The sequence below is a fragment of the Notolabrus celidotus genome, chromosome 13 (genome assembly GCF_009762535.1).
Source record: "Notolabrus celidotus isolate fNotCel1 chromosome 13, fNotCel1.pri, whole genome shotgun sequence".
NCBI classification, from domain to species: Eukaryota; Metazoa; Chordata; class Actinopteri; order Labriformes; family Labridae; genus Notolabrus; species Notolabrus celidotus.
The window spans coordinates 5,404,463-5,427,396 of NC_048284.1; the positions used below are offsets into that span (position 1 = coordinate 5,404,463).

A 22,934-nucleotide genomic window follows, 5' to 3' on the forward strand; every position below is an offset into this window, starting at 1 on the left:
ACAAACAGTTTCTCTTTCTGTCAGTCTGTTTTTGTTACCTGTAGCAGCAGCCTCTCATCTCCAATGATGGCGGCTTTCCCCCAGTCGATGACTTCGGAGAACGGAAGCTCCCAGCCGTTACTCAGAATTACCGGGATACACGCCGCCTGAGAGGAGAGAGAGAGACAGAAAAGTGATAGAAGAAACAGAAAGGAAACATCAGTATGACAGGAAATGTTTCACTTTGGATGCTGGAGTTGGATAAATGAAAGTGGACTCTGGTTCAGGTCTATCTCTCAGTGATCTAACTATAAGTAGGAGATACAGTATTTGGACAGAAGTTTAAATAAAAGAAAATGTATTTTAACCCATAGGGAGGTCAAGGTGCATCAAGACCTCTCCTTTCCTAAGGAGGGTGCTAAGATAGGGCCTCTATTCTCCTCTCCTCTTCTATCCTCTCATTTCCTTTTCTCCTCTCTCTTCTCCTCTCCTCTTCTCCTCTCCTCTCCTCTCCTCTCCTCTCCTCTCCTCTCCTCTCCTCTCCTCTCCTCTCCTATCCTCTCATCTCCTCTCCTTTCCTCCTCTCTCGTCTCCTCTCTTGTCCTATCCCACCTCTCCTCTCCTGTGCTCTCCTCTTTTCTCCTTTCCTCTACTAAGGAGGGTGCTTAGATAGGTCCTCTCCTCTCCTCTCCTCTCCTCTCCTCTCCTCTCCTCTCCTCTCCTCTCCCACCATCCTCCTCCTCTCCTCCTCTCCTCCTCTCCTCTTCTATCCTCTCATCTCCTCTCCTTTCCTTTCCTCCTCTCTCGTCTCCTCTCTTGTCCTATCCCACCTCTCCTCTCATCCTCCTATCCTCTCCTCTCCTCTCCTAAGAAGGGCGTTAAGATAGGGCCTCTTCTCTTCTCTTCTATCCTCTCCTAAGGAGGGTGCTTAGATAGGTCCGGTCCGGTCCGGTCCGGTCCTCTCCTCTCCTCTCCTCTCCCACCTCTCCTCTCCTCCCATCCTCCTCTCCTCCTCTCCTCTTCTATCCTCTCATCTCCTCTCCTTTCCTTTCCTTTCCTCCTCTCTCGTCTTCTCTCTTGTCCTATCCCACCTCTCCTCTCATCCTCCTCTCCTCTCCTCTCCTCTCCTCTCCTCTCCTAAGAAGGGCGCTAAGATAGGGCCTCTACTATTCTCTTCTATCCTCTCGTCTCCTCTACTTTCCTTCACTCTCGTCTCCACTCTTGTCCTATCCCACCTCTCCTCTCCTCTCCTCTCCTATGCTCTCATCCTGTGTCCTCTCCTCTTCTTTCGTCTCCTAAGGAGGGTGCTAAGATAGGTCCCCCCCGTCTCCTCTCCTTTCCTCTCCTCTCCTCTCCTCTTCACACTTTTGCACCATAAAAACAACATTTAACCTTTTACAACAACAGAAATGATCCCTTCAGAAATCTTTGTAGCCAGTCATTAAATGAATTGACTCTCTTCTCTTGGCAGGACTTGTATAAATATTCTGTTTATTGACAAGTTTCCAGAGCTAGAGAAAATTACAGAAATCACTAAAAACACACGTTTAATTCAGCGCTCTGTAAGGGACCTATTTTTCCTTCCACTGAGGGATTTATCCTCTTAGGTACTCTGTCTGAAGAGACTCTTTCAAACTGTTCCAAGTATGAGTTGTGCAGAAATAAATGAAGCCGCCAAAAAGATTAAGGACAAAATGAAGTGTATTTATTTATTTCCCAGTGTGCATCAATATTTAGAGGACTCATTAAAGGGACTTAATTCATCAGGAGCTGCTTTCAGTCCCCGAGGGAGGTTCTGTGTGGCTGTACATTTGATATTTGATGAGGCGCTTTGAACGCTCCATCATTTGTGGTCAATGAACAGAAGTGAGACTCCGTGTTTGGGGAGAGAATATGTTGTTTTCTGGATCATTTCTATTATTTTAACTGAGCGTGTGACTCCCTCATAAGCCTGTAGACTACTTTGTTAATATTTTCAGCTTATATATTAAATTATATTAGCTGCTGTTGAAATTAGTCAAAGCCTATTAACTGAGGGAGCTGGTTTTTTAAGAAACACTTCAGAGACAAAGCTTACTTTGTCAGGAAAGTTGATGGAGCTGAAGTGTAAAAAGTTTTTTAACCCATAAGTGGTGAAGATGAGAACTTAACCCTCTTGTTATGTTAGTTTCTTAGGGACAGCAATAATGCTCCTGCATATTTAGTTATCCAAAAGTGTCCAAACCCCCCCAAAAATCAAATAAACATTTTTTAATCTCATTATAAACTCCATTACTAACCATTTAAATCAATATTTAGTGCCATGGTGTTCTTTAATCCTCACAGATCATGGTTCAATGAGGATAACTCACTCGTTTTTCATTAAAATTCATGTTAAAAAATTTTTTTAATGTACATTGGAAAGCCCTGAATATAAATGAAATAGTTGTACATGACTTAGATATTTGTTTTTTCATTTTACATTTTTAATTATAGTTTTATTTTATGAAGTGATGTTGATAAATTAACAGGAGACACCTCTCTTCTGATTTTGATGCTGTATTTAGCTGGTTTGGAAGGCATATATTGTCTAAAATGGAAGGAACCTCTGAATGCCTCTAGCCTTTCATCCACTGTGACATTAGGGCCTGGGATATAGATTAGTGGAAGTTGCTCTACCTACTTGTCCCTCACTGTTCTAAGGGCTGCCAGCTTGTTTCTACTTGATCCCAGCTCCTCCAGTCAAATGCTCAAGTGTCCTTGGGCAAGGAATTTTCATTCTATATGTTATTCAGGCTAATTAAGCCAGGCGGAAGAAGTTAATGGGTCAATTTGACCCGCAACATAGTGTGTGACAACAAACCCCATAGTGTGTGACAACGAACCCCATAGTGTGTGACAACCAACCCCATAGTGTGTGACAACCAACCCCATAGTGTGTGACAACCAACCCCATAGTGTGTGACAACAAACCCCATTGTGTGTGACAACCAACCCCATAGTGTGACAACAAACCCCATTGTGTGTGACAACCAACCCCATAGTGTGTGACCATCAACCCCATAGTGTGTGACAACAAACCCCATAGTGTGTGACCACCAACCCCATAGTGTGTGACAACCAACCCCATAGTGTGCGACAACCAACCCCATAGTGTGTGACAGCCATCCCCATAGTGTGTGACAACAAACCCCATAATGTGTGAAAAACCAACCCCATAATATGTGAAAAACCAACCCCATAGTGTGTGACAACCAACCCCATAGTGTTTGACAACAAACCCCATAGTGTGTGACAACAAACCCCATAGTGTTTGACAACAAACCCCATAGTGTGTGACAACAAACCCCATAGTGTTTGACAACAAACCCCATAGTGTTTGACAACCAACCCCATAGTGTTTGACAACAAACCCCATAGTGTGTTACAACCATCCCCATAGTGTTTGACAACCAACCCCATAGTGTGTGACAACAAACCCCATAGTGTGTGACAACCATCCCCATAGTGTGTGACAACAAACCCCATAGTGTGTGAAAAACCAACCCCATATTGTGTGACAACAAACCCCATAATGTGTGACAACCAACCCCATAATGTGTGACAATCAACCCCATAGTGTGTGACAACCAACCCCATAGTGTGTGACAACCAACCCCATAGTGTGTGACAACCATCCCAGTGATGGGGTTGGTTGTCACAATGTGTCAGAGTGTCTTTATTACAATGAGTTGGAAAATGAGAGGGATACACATTTCAAGCCAACACCTTAAGCTTCAATTCATTGTAGGAGTGACTATTGAAAGATGTTTTGATGATGACGATCATCAAAGAAGGAAAAAGTGTGACAACCAACCCCGTTCTCCCCTATACCACAAAAAAAAAGTAAATGTCTCAATAACTTGTCATGTGACCTTGAGAATAAATTATTACTTCTTTATTTGTTTTAATGCCAACTCAAAACCCCAAACCAACGTGCCTCATGTGCAGTGATGGAAGAACATGATGTGTGAAGACAAAGTACAGGGTTTGTCCTGGTCCTGTAATCTGGCCTTGTTGAATATGTAAAAGAATAGCCGTGCTGTACGGTGTGATTTCGACATGAGGTCTGGAGTAATGGAGCGGTGATGAATGAAGAAAAAAAACTCTTCAATAAGTCTGGTATTTTCATTTAAAGTTCAAGATGGACCGCATTCTCCATCAAGTGAAGCCCAGAGATTAAAGGAGATTCACAAAATGCCGAGTGCACGATCAGTGACCTGTCGACGCATATTCTCACTGCTCTGATTAATCTGCTTCTGTGCCGTGACTCTCACTCTTCTTCTCTCTGTCACCTCCGAACATGTCGCTGAGTTTTCCTCTCCTCTGCTGACCTCTGAGAACTGATCAGTGAAGCTTTTTCTTTTCCATCATTTCTTCTTTTCCCCTCTTTGACAAAGAGGTCTGATTCGCTGAAGCCGTTAAAATACCTGGCATGCTTTTTTATTAGGAAGTTCAATTAAAAGTGTTCCTCATTAACTCTGCCACACTTTCCATTTCCTCCTGGATTAACACCTAAGTTCAGTCTTTGTGCTTCCTCTCACAGTATTGTGTGTATAAACATTAAGATAATAAAGACTGTGTGTGACTATCTGACAGTGGTTTACACACCCTGATCCAGCTCATAGCTTGTTTTACCTTTGACCTTGATTTAAGACCAGAACTGGTACCTAATTCTGTTTCAAAACCCTGAAACTTCCTGTTAAAAGTTCACAACCTGCACAGACTTTGAAAAAGCAGCAGATTTGCAGTTGCATGATTGACAGCAGCACAAACACGTATAATGCATAAAATCACAGACCTGCAGGGCCTCCAGGAAGCGGAAGGATCCGAGTCGTCGGCCTCGGGGCACCAGGCAGAAACTGGAGTTATGGAGCAGCTCCTGGTAGTCGAACCTGCAAATAGAGGAAGAAAAAGAGTGTTAGAAAACAAGTTATCACTGTTTACATCACTGACTATGATAGAACGTTAGTGCACTGAGCACTCAGAGGAAGAAACATAGACTATAAACCTCTGATTCAGAGACAGCTAATGGCCTTGGATATGAAACACTGATGAAATGTGACATTTGTTGTACAGGACTCACATCTAATACCTTTATTTTCATCTTGAAAGGGTACACAGATGCAGAGAGAGGTGTTTCACCCAGAGGATGGAGCTATAATTGAGCTACAGCTAAGTCATGGACATAACCGTCATGACCATTAATGCAGCTGCAACCGTCACCCGCTGCACGCTTGCACCTGATGCAATTAAAATTTCACCCACGCTTGCAGCTGTTTTGCTGTGCAAAGCATGCTGGGTTTCGAATCGACACGCACCAGACTGTGTGGCACCACTTAATCAGGTTTTCTCCTTCATTAGGGGAAAATAATGCATTTCTATAAAACAGTGGTGTGCTGTGATGTAAATAAAGCTTGTGGTGCGCTTGTTTTATTGGAAAGACTTGTCAGTAGAAGATAAGAAGTGACCAGTGGAAGGTTGGTGGTGTGACTATGTGACTAGAGCTGTCACGATATCAGAATTTCACCTCACGATTATTGTGGCCCAAAAAAAACCCCAATGATAACAATATTATCACGATGAGGGAGGTGAGGAGAGAGTCTATTACAATAATTGTACTAAAAGCGTGCAAGAAAGAATAAGATCCCTAATAATGATTGTTTATAATAATAAGGAAAGTGAAAAATAACAGTGAAAAGGCAAACAGATAAACTGGTTACAAAACAACCACAAAGGCTATCATCAGACAACAACATGCCAAGTAAATCAGAGCTTGTGAGACCACAGACAGCTAACCGCCCTGATATCTTTAACATAATGTCCATTTGCAGTCAGTTTTTTTCTGTATTTCCTGCAGACTGGATTGTCCTCAAACATGTCTTTTTTTACTCAATCAAAAAACGTCCAAACTGACAAGAAACTTTTTTGGACTTCAAGTACATCTGTCATCTCTTCCTAGAAGATTAGCGCTGCAGTAGAGGCCACACTGTGGTAAAGGTTAGACGGCTAGCTAACATATATACTGTAGCCATAGACAGTATAATAAATGTACGTAGAATCCGTGACGTCACCCATCTGTTCCTGAAGCCAATTGTTGGCAGGTGCCATATTGGAAATGCCAAACTCAACCTAACTTCGTCAGAGCTAGTGTGAGGTAAAGAGGCGGGCCTTTAACCTTTTCGCTAACAGCTACAGGCCGCCCGATTGTCAATCAAGTCAGCCATGTCCTTATTTGGGCAAAACTCTTAAGTTTAATATCTTCAAAAATACTGAGTTATAAAAAAATTCACCCCCGTACAGTGTGTGCTGATAGAGAAATGAGCTATTCAGACCTAAACAGTTTTTTGTACCAGGCTGTAAACATGTTTCTTTCTGCTGTAAAGATCGTCTTCTTTGAATGGGTGTGTATGTGGTTTCTGGTGTTTCTGCAGCCAGCCTCTAGTGGACGCTTAATGAACTACAACTGAGTCTTCTTCTAAGTGTACTCCTGCCGCTTCTTCTTTGTCTCCCCTCCAGTTCATTTTTAGCATGACATAAACATTACATTTTTTTTAAAATATGGTTATCACCAATACCGGTTGTTTGTGACAGCCCTTGATGTGAGTCTAGGTAAATTGGTTGTAGGCAGTGAGTCTGTCTGTACCTATTAATGTTGCCATAGGCTAAGCTTAGCTAGCAGGATTGCAAAGTCCACATTGTGCAAACAGATGAGACTAGAAAAATCTCCACAGAAACTGAATGCAATGGGAATGTCAGGAACACAGTCAAATGCTGGTTTCCCATCAAACAGACCGTGTCTTATGTCCCAGACTAACCTAGATTCTGTACAGTGTTTCTATAGGGGCTTCATATATACTGGCTGTCCAAAGTACCCTTAGACTAGGGGAATTTTTTAACTAACCAGTCAATACTGTCTGTCTAAAGTCACAGACTTCAAAGCTCTGGGTGTGTGTGTGAGAGTTTCGATGTGTATGTGCGCACATGATCTCAGGGCTGGCCTGAGGAGATTTCAGATTGCAGCTTAATCTGTCTGGGGATCAACTGTCCCTGCAACCTCACCACTAGACACCTGTGCATGTGTGTGTGTGAGTGTGTGTGTCTCTACCTGCCTGGAAAGCCTGCTTCCATAGTGTGTGTATGTGTGTGTGCATGATGAGAGAACGTCTGGCATATCACTTACAGTCTGTGTGTGTGTTTCTCTGTGTGTGTGTGTGCGTGTGCATGTGTGTGTGAGAAGGAGAGCAGAATAAGATGTCAGGTGTCCAGTTTGTCAGCCTCAGACAAGGTCAGAGTCAAAGCCTCTGAGACAGACACACGAACGGGGGACAGCCCGTCACACAGAAAGATGGCTGTGAAGAAATAACACAGAAATGTGAAGAACCTGGAGCAAAGCGATTTAACTGGGAGAGTTTATGGATATATCTGCATCTGCACACTCTCACTGTAAGAGCCTAACATCTGTGTAACGCAATATATTCATCTGTTAGCTGTTTATTAGGAATCATCAGGTTTCTAATCTCTAAAAGCCGCAGCCGTTAAAATAAGTGAACACACTCAGTTTCTGTGGCAGCTCATGTAATTCAGTCATCAGTGTATCTCTACTAATTATGCATTTTAAAGTGAAGGTCTTATTTCTGAAGAGCTGCTGCAGCTGGGCCGGGCAGCTCTTATTGCACTGCCTTGCATCATGATCATCTGTGGCTCAGGCACAAGTTTTGCAAAATGTGGGGAGCCAGATGGACCAGGTGAGTCACGGGGAGCTGATAGGAGCCAGGTAACTTCTAAGCTGCTGATAAGACTCCTGGCAGCACAGGAGGGTCTAAGATGCCACCTTGGCAATCGTAGCCTGTTTGAGGGGGAAGGATGGTGCAGAGGAGTTTGGTGTAAAAATCATTAAGATTGGATGCTGAACGCCTCTCAAATCAACCAAACTCTTCACGTCACAGACTCTCCTGCTGAGGCTGACGCAACTTATTTTTGCTAGTGATTGATTCTGCAGGCACACATCGTCTGCAACGATGAAATGTTCAAACCAAGCCAGAAACCTTGGTGTAATCTTAGACTCAGACCTTAATTTCAGCAGCCACATTAAGACAATTACAAAGTCCGCCTACTATCACCTTAAGAATATATCAAGGATTAAAGGACTTATGTCTCAGCAGGATGCAGAAAAACTCGTCCATGCATTTATCTTTAGCAGACTAGACTACTGTAACGGGGTCTTTACAGGACTCCCTAAAAAGTCCATCAGACAGCTGCAGCTCATACAGAATGCTGCTGCTCGAGTCCTAACAAGGACCAAAAAAGTAGACCACATCACTCCAGTTCTTAGATTCCTACACTGGCTTCCTGTCTGTCAGAGAATAGACTTTAAAATCCTGCTGATGGTTTATAAAGCACTGAATGGTTTAGGCCCAAAATACATTGCTGATCTGCTACTACTTTATGAACCACCTCGACCTCTGAGGTCATCAGGTACTGGTCTGCTTTCAGTCCCTAGAGTCAGAACGAAACATGGTGAAGCAGTGTTTAGTCATTATGCTCCACATATCTGGAACACACTCCCTGAAAGCTGCAGGTCTGCTCCAACTCTCACCTCTTTTAATTCAAAGACTAAGACTTTTTTATTTGCCACTGCCTTCCTATCTTAGCTTATTTTAACTCACTTTAAATTAAAATTTTAATGTAATTTTTAATATATTTCTAATTTTCCTTTTCTTTTCTGTATTATCATATTTGTCATTTTAATTGTGTTCTTTTATGCCTGTCTGAATGTCTCCAATGCTTTTAATGTAAAGCACATTGAGTTGCCCTCGTGTATGAAATGCGCTATACAAATAAAGCTGCCTTGCCTTGCCTTGCCTTGCCTCTGACAGCAGCTTCCTCATGTCTCTGTTTCCTGGTATGTCAGCTCAGCAGAATCCATGTGAAAGTGTTACATCTCAGGGTCAGTGAGGTGGTTCAGATCCTACATCCAGGCTATTCAATTTGCAGTCTCTAGTTTGAATCGTACGGCGGATGGGAAGTGCAATGCAAATTTACATTTTGGAAAACATCACAAATTGCCACTTTTAGGACATTAAAGTTTTCTAAACTAAACATCTTTGAAAGTTATCCGGGAGTGATGGAGTGAGCTGTTTGTTTTGATGGAGAGAAACGGTAAAGATTATGAGCCAAATGAAAAATGTTCCACTATTAGTCGAAATTAAAACGACTCTGTGTGACAATTCTTTCTTCATAATCTCTTATTGAAAATATCAAGAATTATTTCTCTTTTTCAAATTTCCACTGGCTGATATTTTAAATGTACACATCAGATCAAGCTGTGATTGTGTAATGGGTGTGAGGGTGAACCCAAAAGCAGCACACTGGAGCCCGGAGGAAACAGCAGGTAACAGTCTTCACTAACCAGGTCACACAATGTCTGTTGAGAAGCTGGTTTCGCTGTGTGGAGGATCAGGCTGGAAACAGACGAGGAGCAGGCAAATCTCTTGGTCGGGGACAGAAGGCTGAGGTAGTTACCAGGGCAGAAACGAGGAAGGAAGGTCGGGGACAGGCAGGGTCGAAACCGGGAGATCAGTCCGAGGAAAAGTGCTGGAGAGTCTTGCATTTGCAGAGAGAACAATCTGGCACTGAGTGAGCTGAAACCGGGACTTAAATACTGGCAGCAGGTAATGAGAAACAGGTGATTTGTGTTGGCTTAATGAGGAGAGTGTGGTTCAGGTAAACGAAGGGGAGTGGAAAAGTAGTGGGCTGAGAGGCTGAGCAGGCGTGGCAGGTGATAACTGTGACATATTGGCTGGATTACATTATAAGGTTCTCCACTGTATGAGTCAAAGTTGTGTTACTGATTATTAATGAATGTTTATTAATTTATTTCACATTAGTGTTAATTGAGAAATAATAATTGTAAAGCAAAGAAATTTGTTGTTGGATTTGGTTGTTTTGTCGGCTATTTTAGGTCCTTTTCGATGAAGAGATTTTGAGTTACTGTCTCTTTAAGTTAGAGTTGTGTGTGGCACACGGACAGTGAAGGCTGGACTAGATTTCGAGTCGCCCTCTTTTTTACCATGTCCGTCATGTTTTATTGTTTATTAGTATGCTATCCAACACCATCTATAAATATTTGGTTCTGTGACACTCTGTGGCTTTGGAGTGGATGATTGCACTGGCTGCACAGCTACCAGCTAGCTTGCAATTTGGTCAGCTACATCCACTATTAGACTGGACTATAATCGGTCAATGGAAACTGAGATTTGATCAGAATCTCTGATTGAAAATACTGTGGAATCTCGCTTAATTTCCTTATTATACTCATGTATTTTTCTTGTTATATTCATGTATTCTCTCTTAATAGTTATATTCATATGTTTTCTCTTTGTATGACTTATCAAGTAACAAGCTAATAGTAGGGTATAAGACCAGCGATCTGTGCAGTTCCTAGAAAACATGTTTGACCGAGGTCAGATCTATTCGCCTCAGTATCACAAGATCAGTCAGCCAGGATGTGATAGTTCATCTTTGCTGATTTGCTTTGCAAGCACAGGAAATGTAAGCTCGTGCTTTTAATTACGGATATATGTAAGCTTAGGGGATTTCTGGCTACCAATGCCACGTGTTTTATGCTAAATGAATAACCATATGTGTGCACATTTATAGTCTTCTATGCATGGTGGCTTATAGGTCACAAGACTGATGTATGTCTCTATTGTTTCCGTGTGCTATTGCTCTAATCGACACCCTTTACCCTTAATTGCAAACCACACGCTTCCCTCCTCCCCAGTGCACGAAGAGATGTATAAATAACTGAATGTTTCTCTAATCGGACAGAGAACTTCGGATGCGCCATGAATACGCTGTAACTTCTCTCTCACGCTGCCTGAATAAACTTTGTGTGTAAACTTTTATACTAAGTTTGAAGCCTCATTTCTGGTCACTGCTCCGCTGGACGATCGCCTCACGCCGGGCCACGCCACCACAATACCCAGAATCATCGCTATTTGTTCAAATTTTGTTTGGCTTTTATTTTGAAAGGACACATCAGAATGACCTGTGATTGGCAAGACAGTCCGTTTCTCTCCACCCAAACACATCGCTCACTTGATCACTTTCAGTATTTGGTACAGTCCTTTTCTGGTAGAATCTGACGTTTGTGAATTTGTTTTGGGGTGGGTAAAAATGTTAAAAGTTTGTAAACTTGTATTCTTAAATGTACATTTGTTTTGACCTTGGTACAAAGTGTTTTGCTAATTTAATCTAGTTTCATAAAATGTAAAAATGTTTTCAAAAATGTTAATTTGTCTCCAACTTTGTAAAAGTGTTCATCCTTTGTAAATTGGCATTGCACTACCCAGCCCCTGTAGAATCTGGCCTGCAGGAAACCCCTTACATTCATGATGCATGCTGCCAAAACAGCCTCTACTCTTTACATTTTGCAGGAAGATTCCCACTGAGTTTGATGTATGATAGAGATGTAACAATGCATAACACTTTAATTTAAACATGGTCACAAAACACCTAAATGGCAGCAGCCAAAAACGCCCCAAATTGAGTCTCTAAAAGAGAGTTTCACAGACCAATTGGTGACACACACTCCTTTAACACACACTCCTTTTCTCCGGTCTGATGGAGGCACTTGTTCGCCCAAAATTCAGTCCTCAAACCCTCTCCACCACACAGCCTATTCCCCCGTCACAGACACCTCCACATGCTCTCTCTGCTATTTAGCTGTCCACTCACCGTCCACACTCTGTGTTTAGAGATGAACGGGTCAGTGATCAAGGACAAGGACCGGTCACTGCTCCTCCTCTGGAAGCGAGGGCCAGTTAGACGTGAGGAAAAACCTTTGACACTGACAGACTCGAGGTAGATCCCATGAGAGGAGAGGGAATTAGAACGTATCTAAGAGGGAGATCCCAGAAGGGGAAGGGAACGGGGCATACGGGCTGCTCTGCATCAGGAGGTGTGACCCAGATACCAGCGCTTTAAAACCCCTAAACATTTGAAGACAGTGATAAAATAAACCACTGTGATGTTTCCTTTTAGCATCATAAGCTGATGACGTGCATGTGAATATGGGTGCACACCCCCTGCATGCATGTGTAAATGTATCTCTCATGTTTTCCAGCATGTAATGGAAGTTACTGAACATGCCTGTGTTGCATGCTTGCGGTGAAGTGAGTGTGTTGGAAGACTGTGAGGCCTTTTGTGTTTCATAATCAATGAGCGGAGTGTGATGTTTCTGTAGGGGGAGTTTTGTTGCATCTTTATTTAACTCCCTGTCCCATTAAAGTTACTAACCATAGACCTTTCTGGAGTCCCTGAGATCCCTTGTCTCATAGGCTCCTCTAAGTCGCTGCAGTAGACGGCCTGCTGCTGTGGACGGGCCGGACTCCAGCGGCAATAGCTACTACTACTCCTACGAGTACCATCCGTCTCATCACTATCATCTCTCTCTCTCTTCATCTCCCTCTATCCCTCTTTCCAACCACAACTCAGTCTCAGCAGATGTCTGTCTAACATGAGTCTGGTCCTGCTGGAGGTTTCTGCCTGTTTAAAGGAAGTTTGTCCTTGCCGCTGTAACTTGCTAAATGCTGCAAAGTGCTCTGCTCAGGCTTGGACTGGCTCTTAGTTATGCTGCTATATGCTTAGAAAAAATGGGAGACACTGGGATCCTCTCTCTCTGCCTATTACTTACTTAAAGTCTCCCTGTCCCGTTAAAGTTACTAACTATAGACCTTTCTGGAGTCCCTGAGCTCCCTTGTCTTGTAGGTTCCTCTGGATCTCTGCCATAGACAACCTGCAGGACTCCAGCTGCTACAACTACTACTAAGGTTCTCCTCACTATCATCTCTCTCTCTCTTCATCTCCCTCTATCCCTCTTTCAAACCCCAACTTGGTCTCAGCAGATCTCTGTCTAACATGAGTCTGGTCCTGCTGGAGGTTTCTGCCTGTTAAAGGAAGTTTGTCCTTGCCACTGTAACTTGCTAAATGCTGCAAAGTGCTCTGCTCATGGTGGATTAAGATGAGATCAGACTGAGTCCTGTCTGTAAGATGGGACTGGATCTTATCCTGTCTTGATGTTGGGTCTTTGTTAATAATAGAACACACAGTACGGTCTAGACCTGCTCTGTTTGTTAAGAGTCTTGAGATAACGTTTGCTGTGATTTGGCGCTATATGAATAAAGATTGATTGAATGAATCCCCAGCACATGATTTCATTCCTATGAACAGATCTGTTATTTTTAATGTTTAATGACACTTATTATTTAGTTAATTGACCCACACTCCTGGTGGGTTAGGTCTGGGTGAGTGACAAATATAAGGAGACATAAATCCTTAAAGATTCAAGCCAATAAGATTTGAATGTTGCCACTTTGTTGTGCTATCTGTAAAAGTGAAACAACAACATACACAAGGACAAAAACATCTGTATCTAGCAAGTCTTGACACGCTTCTGTGATGAGGATAAGTGTGTCTGTTCAACATTTTGTGGACTCTGAGTATTTTTCCTCTGTTTTTCTGGGTCTTACAGAAACTGATGGACAGTCAGGAGATAGACAGAGTTGGATGATACCCAGCGAGAGAGAATTAAAAATCAATACTCGCCACAGAGAATCACTCAGAACACGTTAGCTGCAAAACAAAAGGAGTTGGTGTTGTTCACTGTAAAGTAAAAGGCTCTCTCACAGCAGAGGATACTAAACAGGTTCAGGAGTGAAGGATCAATATGAGGCTCTACAGATTAAACCCTGAGCCTGGTTTAAGAAGGTGGAACATTTGAGCTGATATATCAACAAAACGAATGTTTCACAAAAGTCATACATTAATGGAAAAGGTTGACAGAAGTCTGGTGTGTTATGGATCACAGTCATGAACTTTTCTTGACTCTGATGGGATCGAAACCTCATATTTATTCTTAAAAGCAAGAGTGATGCCGTGAAAGGATGAATTTTAAAGCTGGGGTTGGTAGTCAGATTAAGATACACTTTTTGTTATACTGGTTAAAATGATCTTTCTGTCTCGATGGCAATCAATGCATAATGTGTTCTTTAAAAAAAGCTGCTATCTACAGCCTACAGTAAACCTGGGAAAACACCAACCAATCCCTGCCATCAGGAGCCAAATTATGAAACCAATCAAATTCCGTCCTGCCGTTCTGCCCGCCTCCTGCGGGTACATTTCATGTTTGTTTGTGTTTTTAACTTTCACTATGATAATGTTTTGGTGTTTTCTTACCGCTGAGTGAGACATGAGTTGACGTAGTGCAAAACACAAAGGGTGCTGAGGACCGGTTTTCAATCAGACACCATCATATGGTCACGAATCAGCGGCGCTCGTGCATGTGAGCGGGGGCGTCGTTTTGGAGGAGCTCCAGGGGGAGGGGGGAGTGGTTAGACGGAGCCCTGAAGAAATGCTACATTAAAATTCATGCTAGTTTTCCATGACTACCAACCCTAGCTTTAACAGGCAGATGTGAAATATATATTTGAGGAGTTTATATATACAAATAAAGACGCTTATGTGTTAAATTGAGTGTAAATTCACTCATGCGATTTTTCTGGAGGTACCTGTTGTGTAGCTGTTGTATACGTCTGCTATTTGTATTTATGTCTATTGTCTATTTGTAACTCTGTAACTGTGCTGTTGCCTATCTTGGCCAGGACTCTCTTGGAAAAGAGATTTTTAATCTTAATGAGCATTCCCTGGTTAAATAGGGGTTATAAATAAATAAATAAAATTGAAATGTGCAGCTTAATGTTAATTCAACCTGCAATGAGGCTGAGAAGAATTTGTTACAATGAAAGTGTTAGTCGAATTAAAGAGTTTTTGGGTTGCATGACTAAATCCTTTTTATATTTTTAAAATAATCTTTAAAGCTGCTGTGAGGAACTTTTGTTTTGTATTGATTCTGGCGCCCCCTTGTGGACAAACTGATACCTCTCATCTCGTGTCCTATACATGCAAAAGTAGTTTTTTCAACATAAACCTCGTCCTGTTGTCTTTTGACAGTCAACTTTATCAGGCAATGTGACTATTTTCCATGAGAACAGTCAAATGAAGGCTGTTTCTGAAGTGAGATGTCCATCATCTGGTCTGACACCTACCCCCTCAGGGCGGTTTCAGGCATTACAAATGACAACAGAGAAGGTGTCAGTGTTGCTGCTGATGGTTTTGTTTGCTATTGAAGGTCATAAAGAGTCATCAGTATCATTTTCAGTCTGTTTCTCAGCCAGTTCAAAACTCCTCACAGGGCCTTTAAGTAAGTCTTTTATGTCAACTTGTTGCTGTCTGTAGTTGGAGGCTAGATTATAAGCAGGATTCAGAGTGAGCTTGCTCCCACCTTCACTCACCGCATATTGTCTGATTTTACAAACAGCCTGTTGACCGTTTTGTCCGTTTCCCAAAATCAGCAGAGCATCCCTTCCTACAGATCATCTTCCACTCTCTGCATGCAGCACATTAATCCTCTGTGAATCACCTTTGTTCATTTTTCTCTTCGACTCTGAGGAGCACATTTCTCACTGCGAGAGTCAAGTTGTTCAATTTATTTCCATTGTCTCATAAATTGCACGAGCGAGCAACATTCTTGCTCCGTTTGCTCTTTTATGAACAAACGTTGTTTTTCTCTTCAAGGACGTCGTGTGTGCGTGTGTGCGTGTGTGTGTGCTTCATAATTAATGGGTTCACACAGTGTATGTGAGGCCTCACACACTGAACAATAACACCAGAAAGAATGACCCGACTTTGTGTGTGTGTGTGTGAGGTGCATGTTTGTATTGACTGCTGGTGAAGCCATTGATAGTTCACACACTAGTTTACAATTATTACGATAAAGATAAAGCTCCTTTAAAAAATATAATTCCATTGTGTTAAAAATAAATTGCACTGAAGTAATGTAATTGAAGATGCATTCAATCGTCTCCTCCTCCATCTCTCAAGAGTTGTAAGGCTGCGATACGTCAGAGCGTGTGCGCACTGAGGTGACACAGAACAGTCACGTCGTATTTGTCAAATTTCCCCTGACTCCCCAAATTTGCGGTCTCCTCTTCAACGCTGAAACATAAAACGAGGGAGAAGGAGAGCGAGGGTTGTTGAATTTGTTTTAAAACAGGAGTCTCAAGGAGAAGTCCGCTCAGCAGGATGAAATGTGAAGCAGCTGTGATTTGTTAAGTGAGGCTGGGAGCTGAGGGAGCTTTGTGTGTGTGTGTGTGTCAGTGTGCACATGTGTTTAAGTCTACAATGCTGATTTGGGAGAGTCCGATGTTCTTCTTTCTCTCACCAAAAAACACATGCAATTTCATCTTAGTTGTTTGCATGACTGATCAGTCACATCTGACTGAGGATTGAGATGTTTTACAAAGTTATACATTGAACAGAAAAATAAACTGTTTAAAAAAGCAAACATCTTTGTTTCAAAAGTCCAGCCCAGAGACGCCACAGCAGTGGCTAAGTCCAGAGTAATCAGCAGTTACAGGTTCTGCAAAATCCAAAAGCACAAAACAGGATTTTGTTATCAGACTTGTTCAGAAGTGATGGAAATTTGTAACACAAGTAGTTTCACTCTTCAGTGTTTCAGTTTGGTTTGGATGCAAGCAGGAAAACAGTCTGTATGGAGAGAAAAAGAGGCTGAATTCAATCACAGGAATAAATCTGTGATCGTCTAACAACAGGGGCTGTCTCAATACCAGATTTTCAACTCATGGTTATCATGGCCAAAAAATTCTTTAACAAGATAATTAGGATAATTATGGAAACACATCTAACTTACTTACAAGTCATCATCCATTTCTAACGATGTTCACGGTTTTGTTCTGTCAGAAACATCCAATTAAACAAGGACTCTTCTTCTGTGTGTGATTCTGCGTTACACGTTGTCCACAAACACCCCGCCTTTTTTATCCAATCTTAAAACTCCCAAACTGGTGAGAAACTTTATGTGGGTGCAGATAGAGTTCCTCACTTCCATCTGTCATCTCCTCCAATATAATTAGAGCTGCAGTAAAAGCCACATACAGAAGCTTCAGGGCTCTATAGTTATGAACTCAGCTCAGAGTGAGATAGACAGACCGTGTCTTCTAATCTGTGGTCAGTTTGCATTGTGCATGTGAATCCTTTTCTTTGGAATGTCACGTTGTCACGTTGTCTTACCCGGATACAGTGATGCTATTTTTTCATTGGGTGTTGGGTAGCTATATGTCTTTCTGATTGGCTGGTGCATGGCAAGCTCATTCTGAACTGTACGGGAAACCCACTGCTACCTGTTCCACAGTTTAAAGCTGGGGTTGGTAGTCAGATTTAGATACACTTTTTGTTATACTTGTTAAAATGATCTTTATGTCCTGATGGCAATCAATACATAATGTGTTCTTAAAAAAGAGTGAAAAAAAGCTGCTATCTACAGCCGGAGTAAACCTGGGAAAACACCAACCAATCAGCCTTTTTTGGGTCCCAAAATTTTAAACCAATCAAATCCCATCCTGCCGTTCTGCCCGCCTCCTGTGCATACATTTCGCTGGCGTGCACTCCCTGTCCCCTGCCTCTGCTTCCCCTGACTCTATTTACTGCCCCTCTCGCTCAACCTCGGGCCTGTCCCCTCTGACCCGATGAGGTGCTTTGCTCAGGACTGTAGTCTGGATCAGAGTCTAAAAAGCTCTCACCATGGGGGCTCTGACAAGCAAAATAGTTAATGACATTTAGTAAGTCCTACAGAAACCCCAGCTTTAAGGAAAAGCGGCGCAACTTGGTGGACGTTGTCCTAGTAATTACTCTGCATGAGAAATGCAAACTGTGACATGTGAGCGTGTGAACAGGTTGAAATGCGTGTGAGACTTAAGAGCCCTGAAGCTTAGTCCTTCTCCTCAGCTCCTTAGCTGAATTATTAACCGTAGGCTACATCCACGTAGCCCCAAAAAGTTGGTAGTCCAGAGCTTAGCAAATTCAAGAGGACAATCAACCCTCAGGAGAAGAGCGTGCAGAAAAAGGTCTGCTCCAAGAAAACTTCAGACATTCATTTATTTCTCCTCACAATGTAGGTAAATGCTGAAAAATGAGATGCTTTTAACAGAAGTCTGCTAATTGCTTCCATTAATCAGTTTGTGTCAGGCATAAAAAATGGAGCAGGAGCTAAAACGCAGCGAGGTACAGCGGTCCCAAAACTCTGTGCAGCGAAGTAAACCTTAAAGTAAGAGACTCAGATGTTCCTTTGAGAGGTTTTAACGCAGGAATAGTCACAGCTTATGACACAGAGGACATATTTTCACATGCAAAGCAACTCAAAGACCTGCGAGGAAACTAGGGGAATAGTGTTGGTGTTATGACGACTTCGCAGCCAAGTCTATCAGCACCTGGCTCTTTGGAGTCTGTTGGAAGCTGTTTAAAACCTCGTCAAAGCATCAGCAAGCTATTTAGTCTGCCATCAAAGAGCATGGCGGGGGAACGTGTGTGTGTGGGTGTGTGTGTAAGTGTGTTTAAGTGTGTGACAGAATGAGTGGCTGCTCTCTGGCACGGTTACTCCTGATAATGTGTCTGTCCACATTAGTGCAGAGGCGTGCTCAGCCAGTTAAAAGCTTTGCCATTGTCTCCAATTTGTAGTCAACAAATCAGGTAATTCAGAGGCCATATGGAGAATGTTTGACACTTTAATGGCTCGTGCTGCAAACAATAGCAGAAACACAAGTCTGGACTGGAGTGGAGAGAGCATTAGGGGTTGGGAGCCATTAAGTGTGAGAGTATGTGCGTGTGTTTGTGTGTTTCTCTCTAACTCAACCCTGCGTCAATACAGAGAAAAAAAAACACTCAGAACTGAGGGAGACTTTGATCAGCATAAGTGGATTTAAGTTTGGATTGTAGAGAAGCTGGAGAGGATAAAGTCATCTGTATGCATCAACCAAACAACCCCAATCCTCAAATTTTGAATTTGATGCCAATCAGGACATGGTTATATGCGCCCTGATGAAGATTTAGTTTGTGTTGCATGTCCTGTTTCCTTCCTGTCTGTGTTATTTATGAGTCACCCTTATGTCTTCCTTGTGCTGTTTGTTAGTGATCTATGTCTCGCGTCATATTCATATCTTAAGAGCTTATATTACCCTCCTACAACACTACACTCCCAGCATGCAGGCCTGCTCGTCGTCTCTAAAAGTAATATGGGAGGTTCCTTTGGAATCATCTACCAGTCAAGGTCCAGGAAGCAGACACCCTCTCTACCTTTAAGAGTAGGCTTCAAACTTTCCTTTTTGATAAAGCTTATAGTTAGAGCTGGATCAGGCTTGGACCAGCTCTTAGTTATGCGGCAATAGGCTTAGACTGACACTCTGGGATCCTGTCTTTCCCTCTCTGTCCTCTCTCTGCCTGTCTCTTACTTTAACTCTCTCTGTCCCATTAAAGTTACTAACCATAGACCTTTCCGGAGTCTCTGAGCTCCCTTGTCTCGTAGGTTCCTCTGGATCTTTGCTGCTGTGGACGTGCCAGATTCCAGCTGTTACAACTACTACTATCTGTCTCACCACTATCATCTCTCTCTCTCTTCATCTCCCTCTATCCCTCTCTCCAACATGGTCTCAGCAGATGTGTGTCTGCTTATAGAGCTGGATCAGGCTTGGACTAGCCCTTAGTTATGCTGCTATAGGCTTAGACTGACACACTGGGATCCTGTCTTTCCCTCTCTGTCCTCTCTCTGCCTGTCTCTTACTTTAACTCTCTCTGTCCCATTAAAGTTACTAACCATAGACCTTTCTGGAGTCTCTGAGCTCCCTTGTCTCGTAGGTTCCTCTGGATCTTTGCTGCTGTGGACGTGCCAGATTCCAGCTGTTACAACTACTACTATCCGTCTCACCACTACCATCCCTCTCTCCAACACGGTCTCAGCAGATGTGTGTCTGCTTATAGAGCTGGATCAGGCTTGGACTAGCTCTTAGTTATGCTGCTATAGGCTTAGACTGACACTCTGGGATCCTGTCTTTCCCTCTCTGTCCTCTCTCTGCCTGTCTCTTACTTTAACTCTCTCTGTCCCATTAAAGTTACTAACCATAGACCTTTCTGGAGTCTCTGAGCTCCCTTGTCTCGTAGGTTCCTCTGAGTCGCTGCTGTGGACATTCCAGACTCCAGCTGCTACTTCTACTACTATCTGTCTCACCACTATCATCTCTCTCTCTCTTTATCTCCCTCTATCCCTCTCTCCAACACGGTCTCAGCAGATGTGTGTCTGCTTATAGAGCTGGATCAGGCTTGGACTAGCCCTTAGTTATGCTGCTATAGGCTTAGACTGACACACTGGGATCCTGTCTTTCCCTCTCTGTCCTCTCTCTGCCTGTCTCTTACTTTAACTCTTCCTGTCCCGTTAAAGTCACTAACCATAGACCTTTCTGGAGCCTCTGAGCTCCCTTGTCTCGTAGGTTCCTCTGAGTCGCTGCTGTGGACATTCCAGACTCCAGCTGCTACTTCTACTACTATCCGTCTCATCACTATCCTCTCTCTCTCTCTCTTATTCTCCCTCTATCCCTCTTTCCAACCCCAACTCAGTCTCAGCAGATGTGTGTCTAACATGAGTCTGGTCCTGCTGGAGGTTTCTGCCTGTTAAAGGAAGTTTGTCCTTGCCACTGTAACTTGCTAAATGCTCGAAGTGCTCTGCTCATGGTGGATTAAGATGAGATCAGACTGAGTCCTGGCTGTACGATGGGACTGGATCTTATCCTGTCTTGATGTTGGGTCTTTGTTAATCAGATACAGTTTTGCTTGGACCTTTTTGGATTTTGTTAATGGAAATCTTTAAGCTAGTTTTGTGTGACCTTTTATATTTTGTTCTTTTATTTAATAAATCTCCATTTCTTGGTCCTCTTCCTTTGTGACTATAAACCCTGAATGATTAAAGGCCTCTCAACCTTATCCTTGACTCGAGCGAACACCCCCTCATGGCTCCTCTTCCATTGACAGCACATTTCATTCTTCAAGAGCACCTTGCTTTAACCTCGAGTTTACCACTCCACCAACATGAACACACGGTAACATCTCCTCTATTCATGTTCTGAGATGTGTTGAAGTAGCTGAAGACAAAACACCACCCATGCATTGCTCCTGAAGGTGAACACTTTTCACTACAACATAATTTGTGGCGTTTTTATTGTCGGCGAGCTGAAAAATAGGACAGATAAAGTGCCTCGCTCGTGTCACTGTGCTCTCTATTTCTTCTTCTTCTGCACTTTCTCTTACTAAAAAGCCACTGTCATAATTCCTGCTCACAACAGCGTTAGAATGTAATCCAGAATATGGATGCAAGGACAATACAAGCTGACGGCAGTGAGCAAAACGCAGCACACACACACCAGAAAGGAAGTGTGCACAGGCCAGGCAGAGGTCTGGGATATAAGGAGTCCAAAAGGAGGTTCCTCAAAGTTTGTTGCACCAAAACAGCTATAAAAGCAAACCTATTACAGAGGTCTGCTGTTCGGTTAAGTTTCTACAAAATACCTGAAGACAGATGGAACGACTTCACAGGAACAACTTTGCTCCAACTGTGTGTGTTTGAGGTGTTTGAGGTGTTTCATTGCTGTGTCGCTGCGTCTTTGAGACTGAGGGAATTTCCATATTCATCCTGATGTTTATGTGCGTGTGTAACATCGCAGGGAGACTGTTTCCTTCTCTGGCTGAGTTGAAACACAGGTCTCTGGGCTGCTATTAAAGCTTAATGTTCCAGACCGGCCTGGTTCAGAATATTAATTCACCTTCAGTAATATTTACAACCAAACACACACAAACACACACACACACACACACGGCTAATAAACAGAGCAAACATGAGCTGGAGACAAATGCTTACAAGCTTCAGCGTGGTTGGACAACAATGTTTTTTCTTTTCTTTAAAGTTGGATAGTTTCAAAAATAGCATCAGGGTTGTACGTTTCCTTGCTCATTGATGAAACATCAGCTGCTTCAGTTCCAGATATTTGAAGTCCACTGAGGATATGAGCTCAATTTGACACCTGCTCTTTTCCTAAGTGGACGCCTTTATTGGATAGGACAGCTGAAGAGAGACAGGAAATGTGGTGAGCAGAGAGCGGGGGAAGACATGCAGCAAATGGTCAAGGCCGGGAGTTGAACCTGCGACCACTGCTACGAGGTTTATGAACCTCTGTATATGGGTCATGCTTGGAACGCTAGGCCAACTGCGCCCCATGCATCTGACAACATTTAGATGTTTACGAGTGGACAGCAAACACAACACTTTTGGGAAACAATGATGTACTTCTGCATGGCAATTGTTGTTTATATGAATTGTGCATGCGCTGAGATGGCAGGCTTAGGGGTTTGTTTATGCCTGCTCAGTAGTGTCAGGTTTATTGCATTTTTAGCAGAAAGCTGTACCCCCTATTTAGCGCACCACACTGCGCAGCCGTTAGGTTCCCGTTCCAGTCAATGCTCTTGTTCACACAGGAGGCGCGTCTCAGCTCCGTCTTGGGTTACAGCTGAGACTACCATGAACACCTCTCAAGCTGAACAAAAAATGTCGACCTGGACGGGAAGTCCAATGTAGCATCCGCTCAATTTCAAAATAAAACACCATTTACGGACTCCAGAACGCTTAAAAGATTGTTTGGATCAGAAATTCTCTTCGGTTATGGATGCATTTGTTAAAAGCAGCAAACAGCCACATATCTGTGATCCATGTCGATCAGAACAGGACTTTAAGATGATGAGTTTGTCAGAAGGTAACAGGAAAACAAAGTAGAGCAGAATTATTAACATAAACTCATCTAAACCAGCAAAAAAATGTATAGCTATGCAGCTTAGTCAGTGGTGTAAGAAGCCACAGAAAGGCTCTGTAACCTGTTGTTTGTATGTTGTACTGTATATCTATACTGGATCCAGCTGATCCTGGCTGCTCTGCACTGTGCTATGCTTAAAACACGCTCACTGTTTAGCAGGGCGCGCGCCGT

The 22,934-nt window shown here is 42.8% G+C and overlaps 1 protein-coding gene across 1 annotated transcript in view; it reads right to left on the reverse strand.

Annotated features, from left to right (window-relative positions):
- The window catches only part of LOC117823771 (exostosin-1), a 316,856-nt gene that overhangs the window by 71,585 nt on the left and 222,337 nt on the right, over positions 1-22,934 (reverse strand). The window contains exons 4-5 of the mRNA XM_034699001.1: positions 4,799-4,892; positions 39-146 (exon numbers count right to left, since the gene is read on the reverse strand). Of these exons, the coding sequence (XP_034554892.1) occupies positions 39-146; positions 4,799-4,892 (202 nt within the window). The remainder of the gene's footprint in view (positions 1-38; positions 147-4,798; positions 4,893-22,934) is intronic.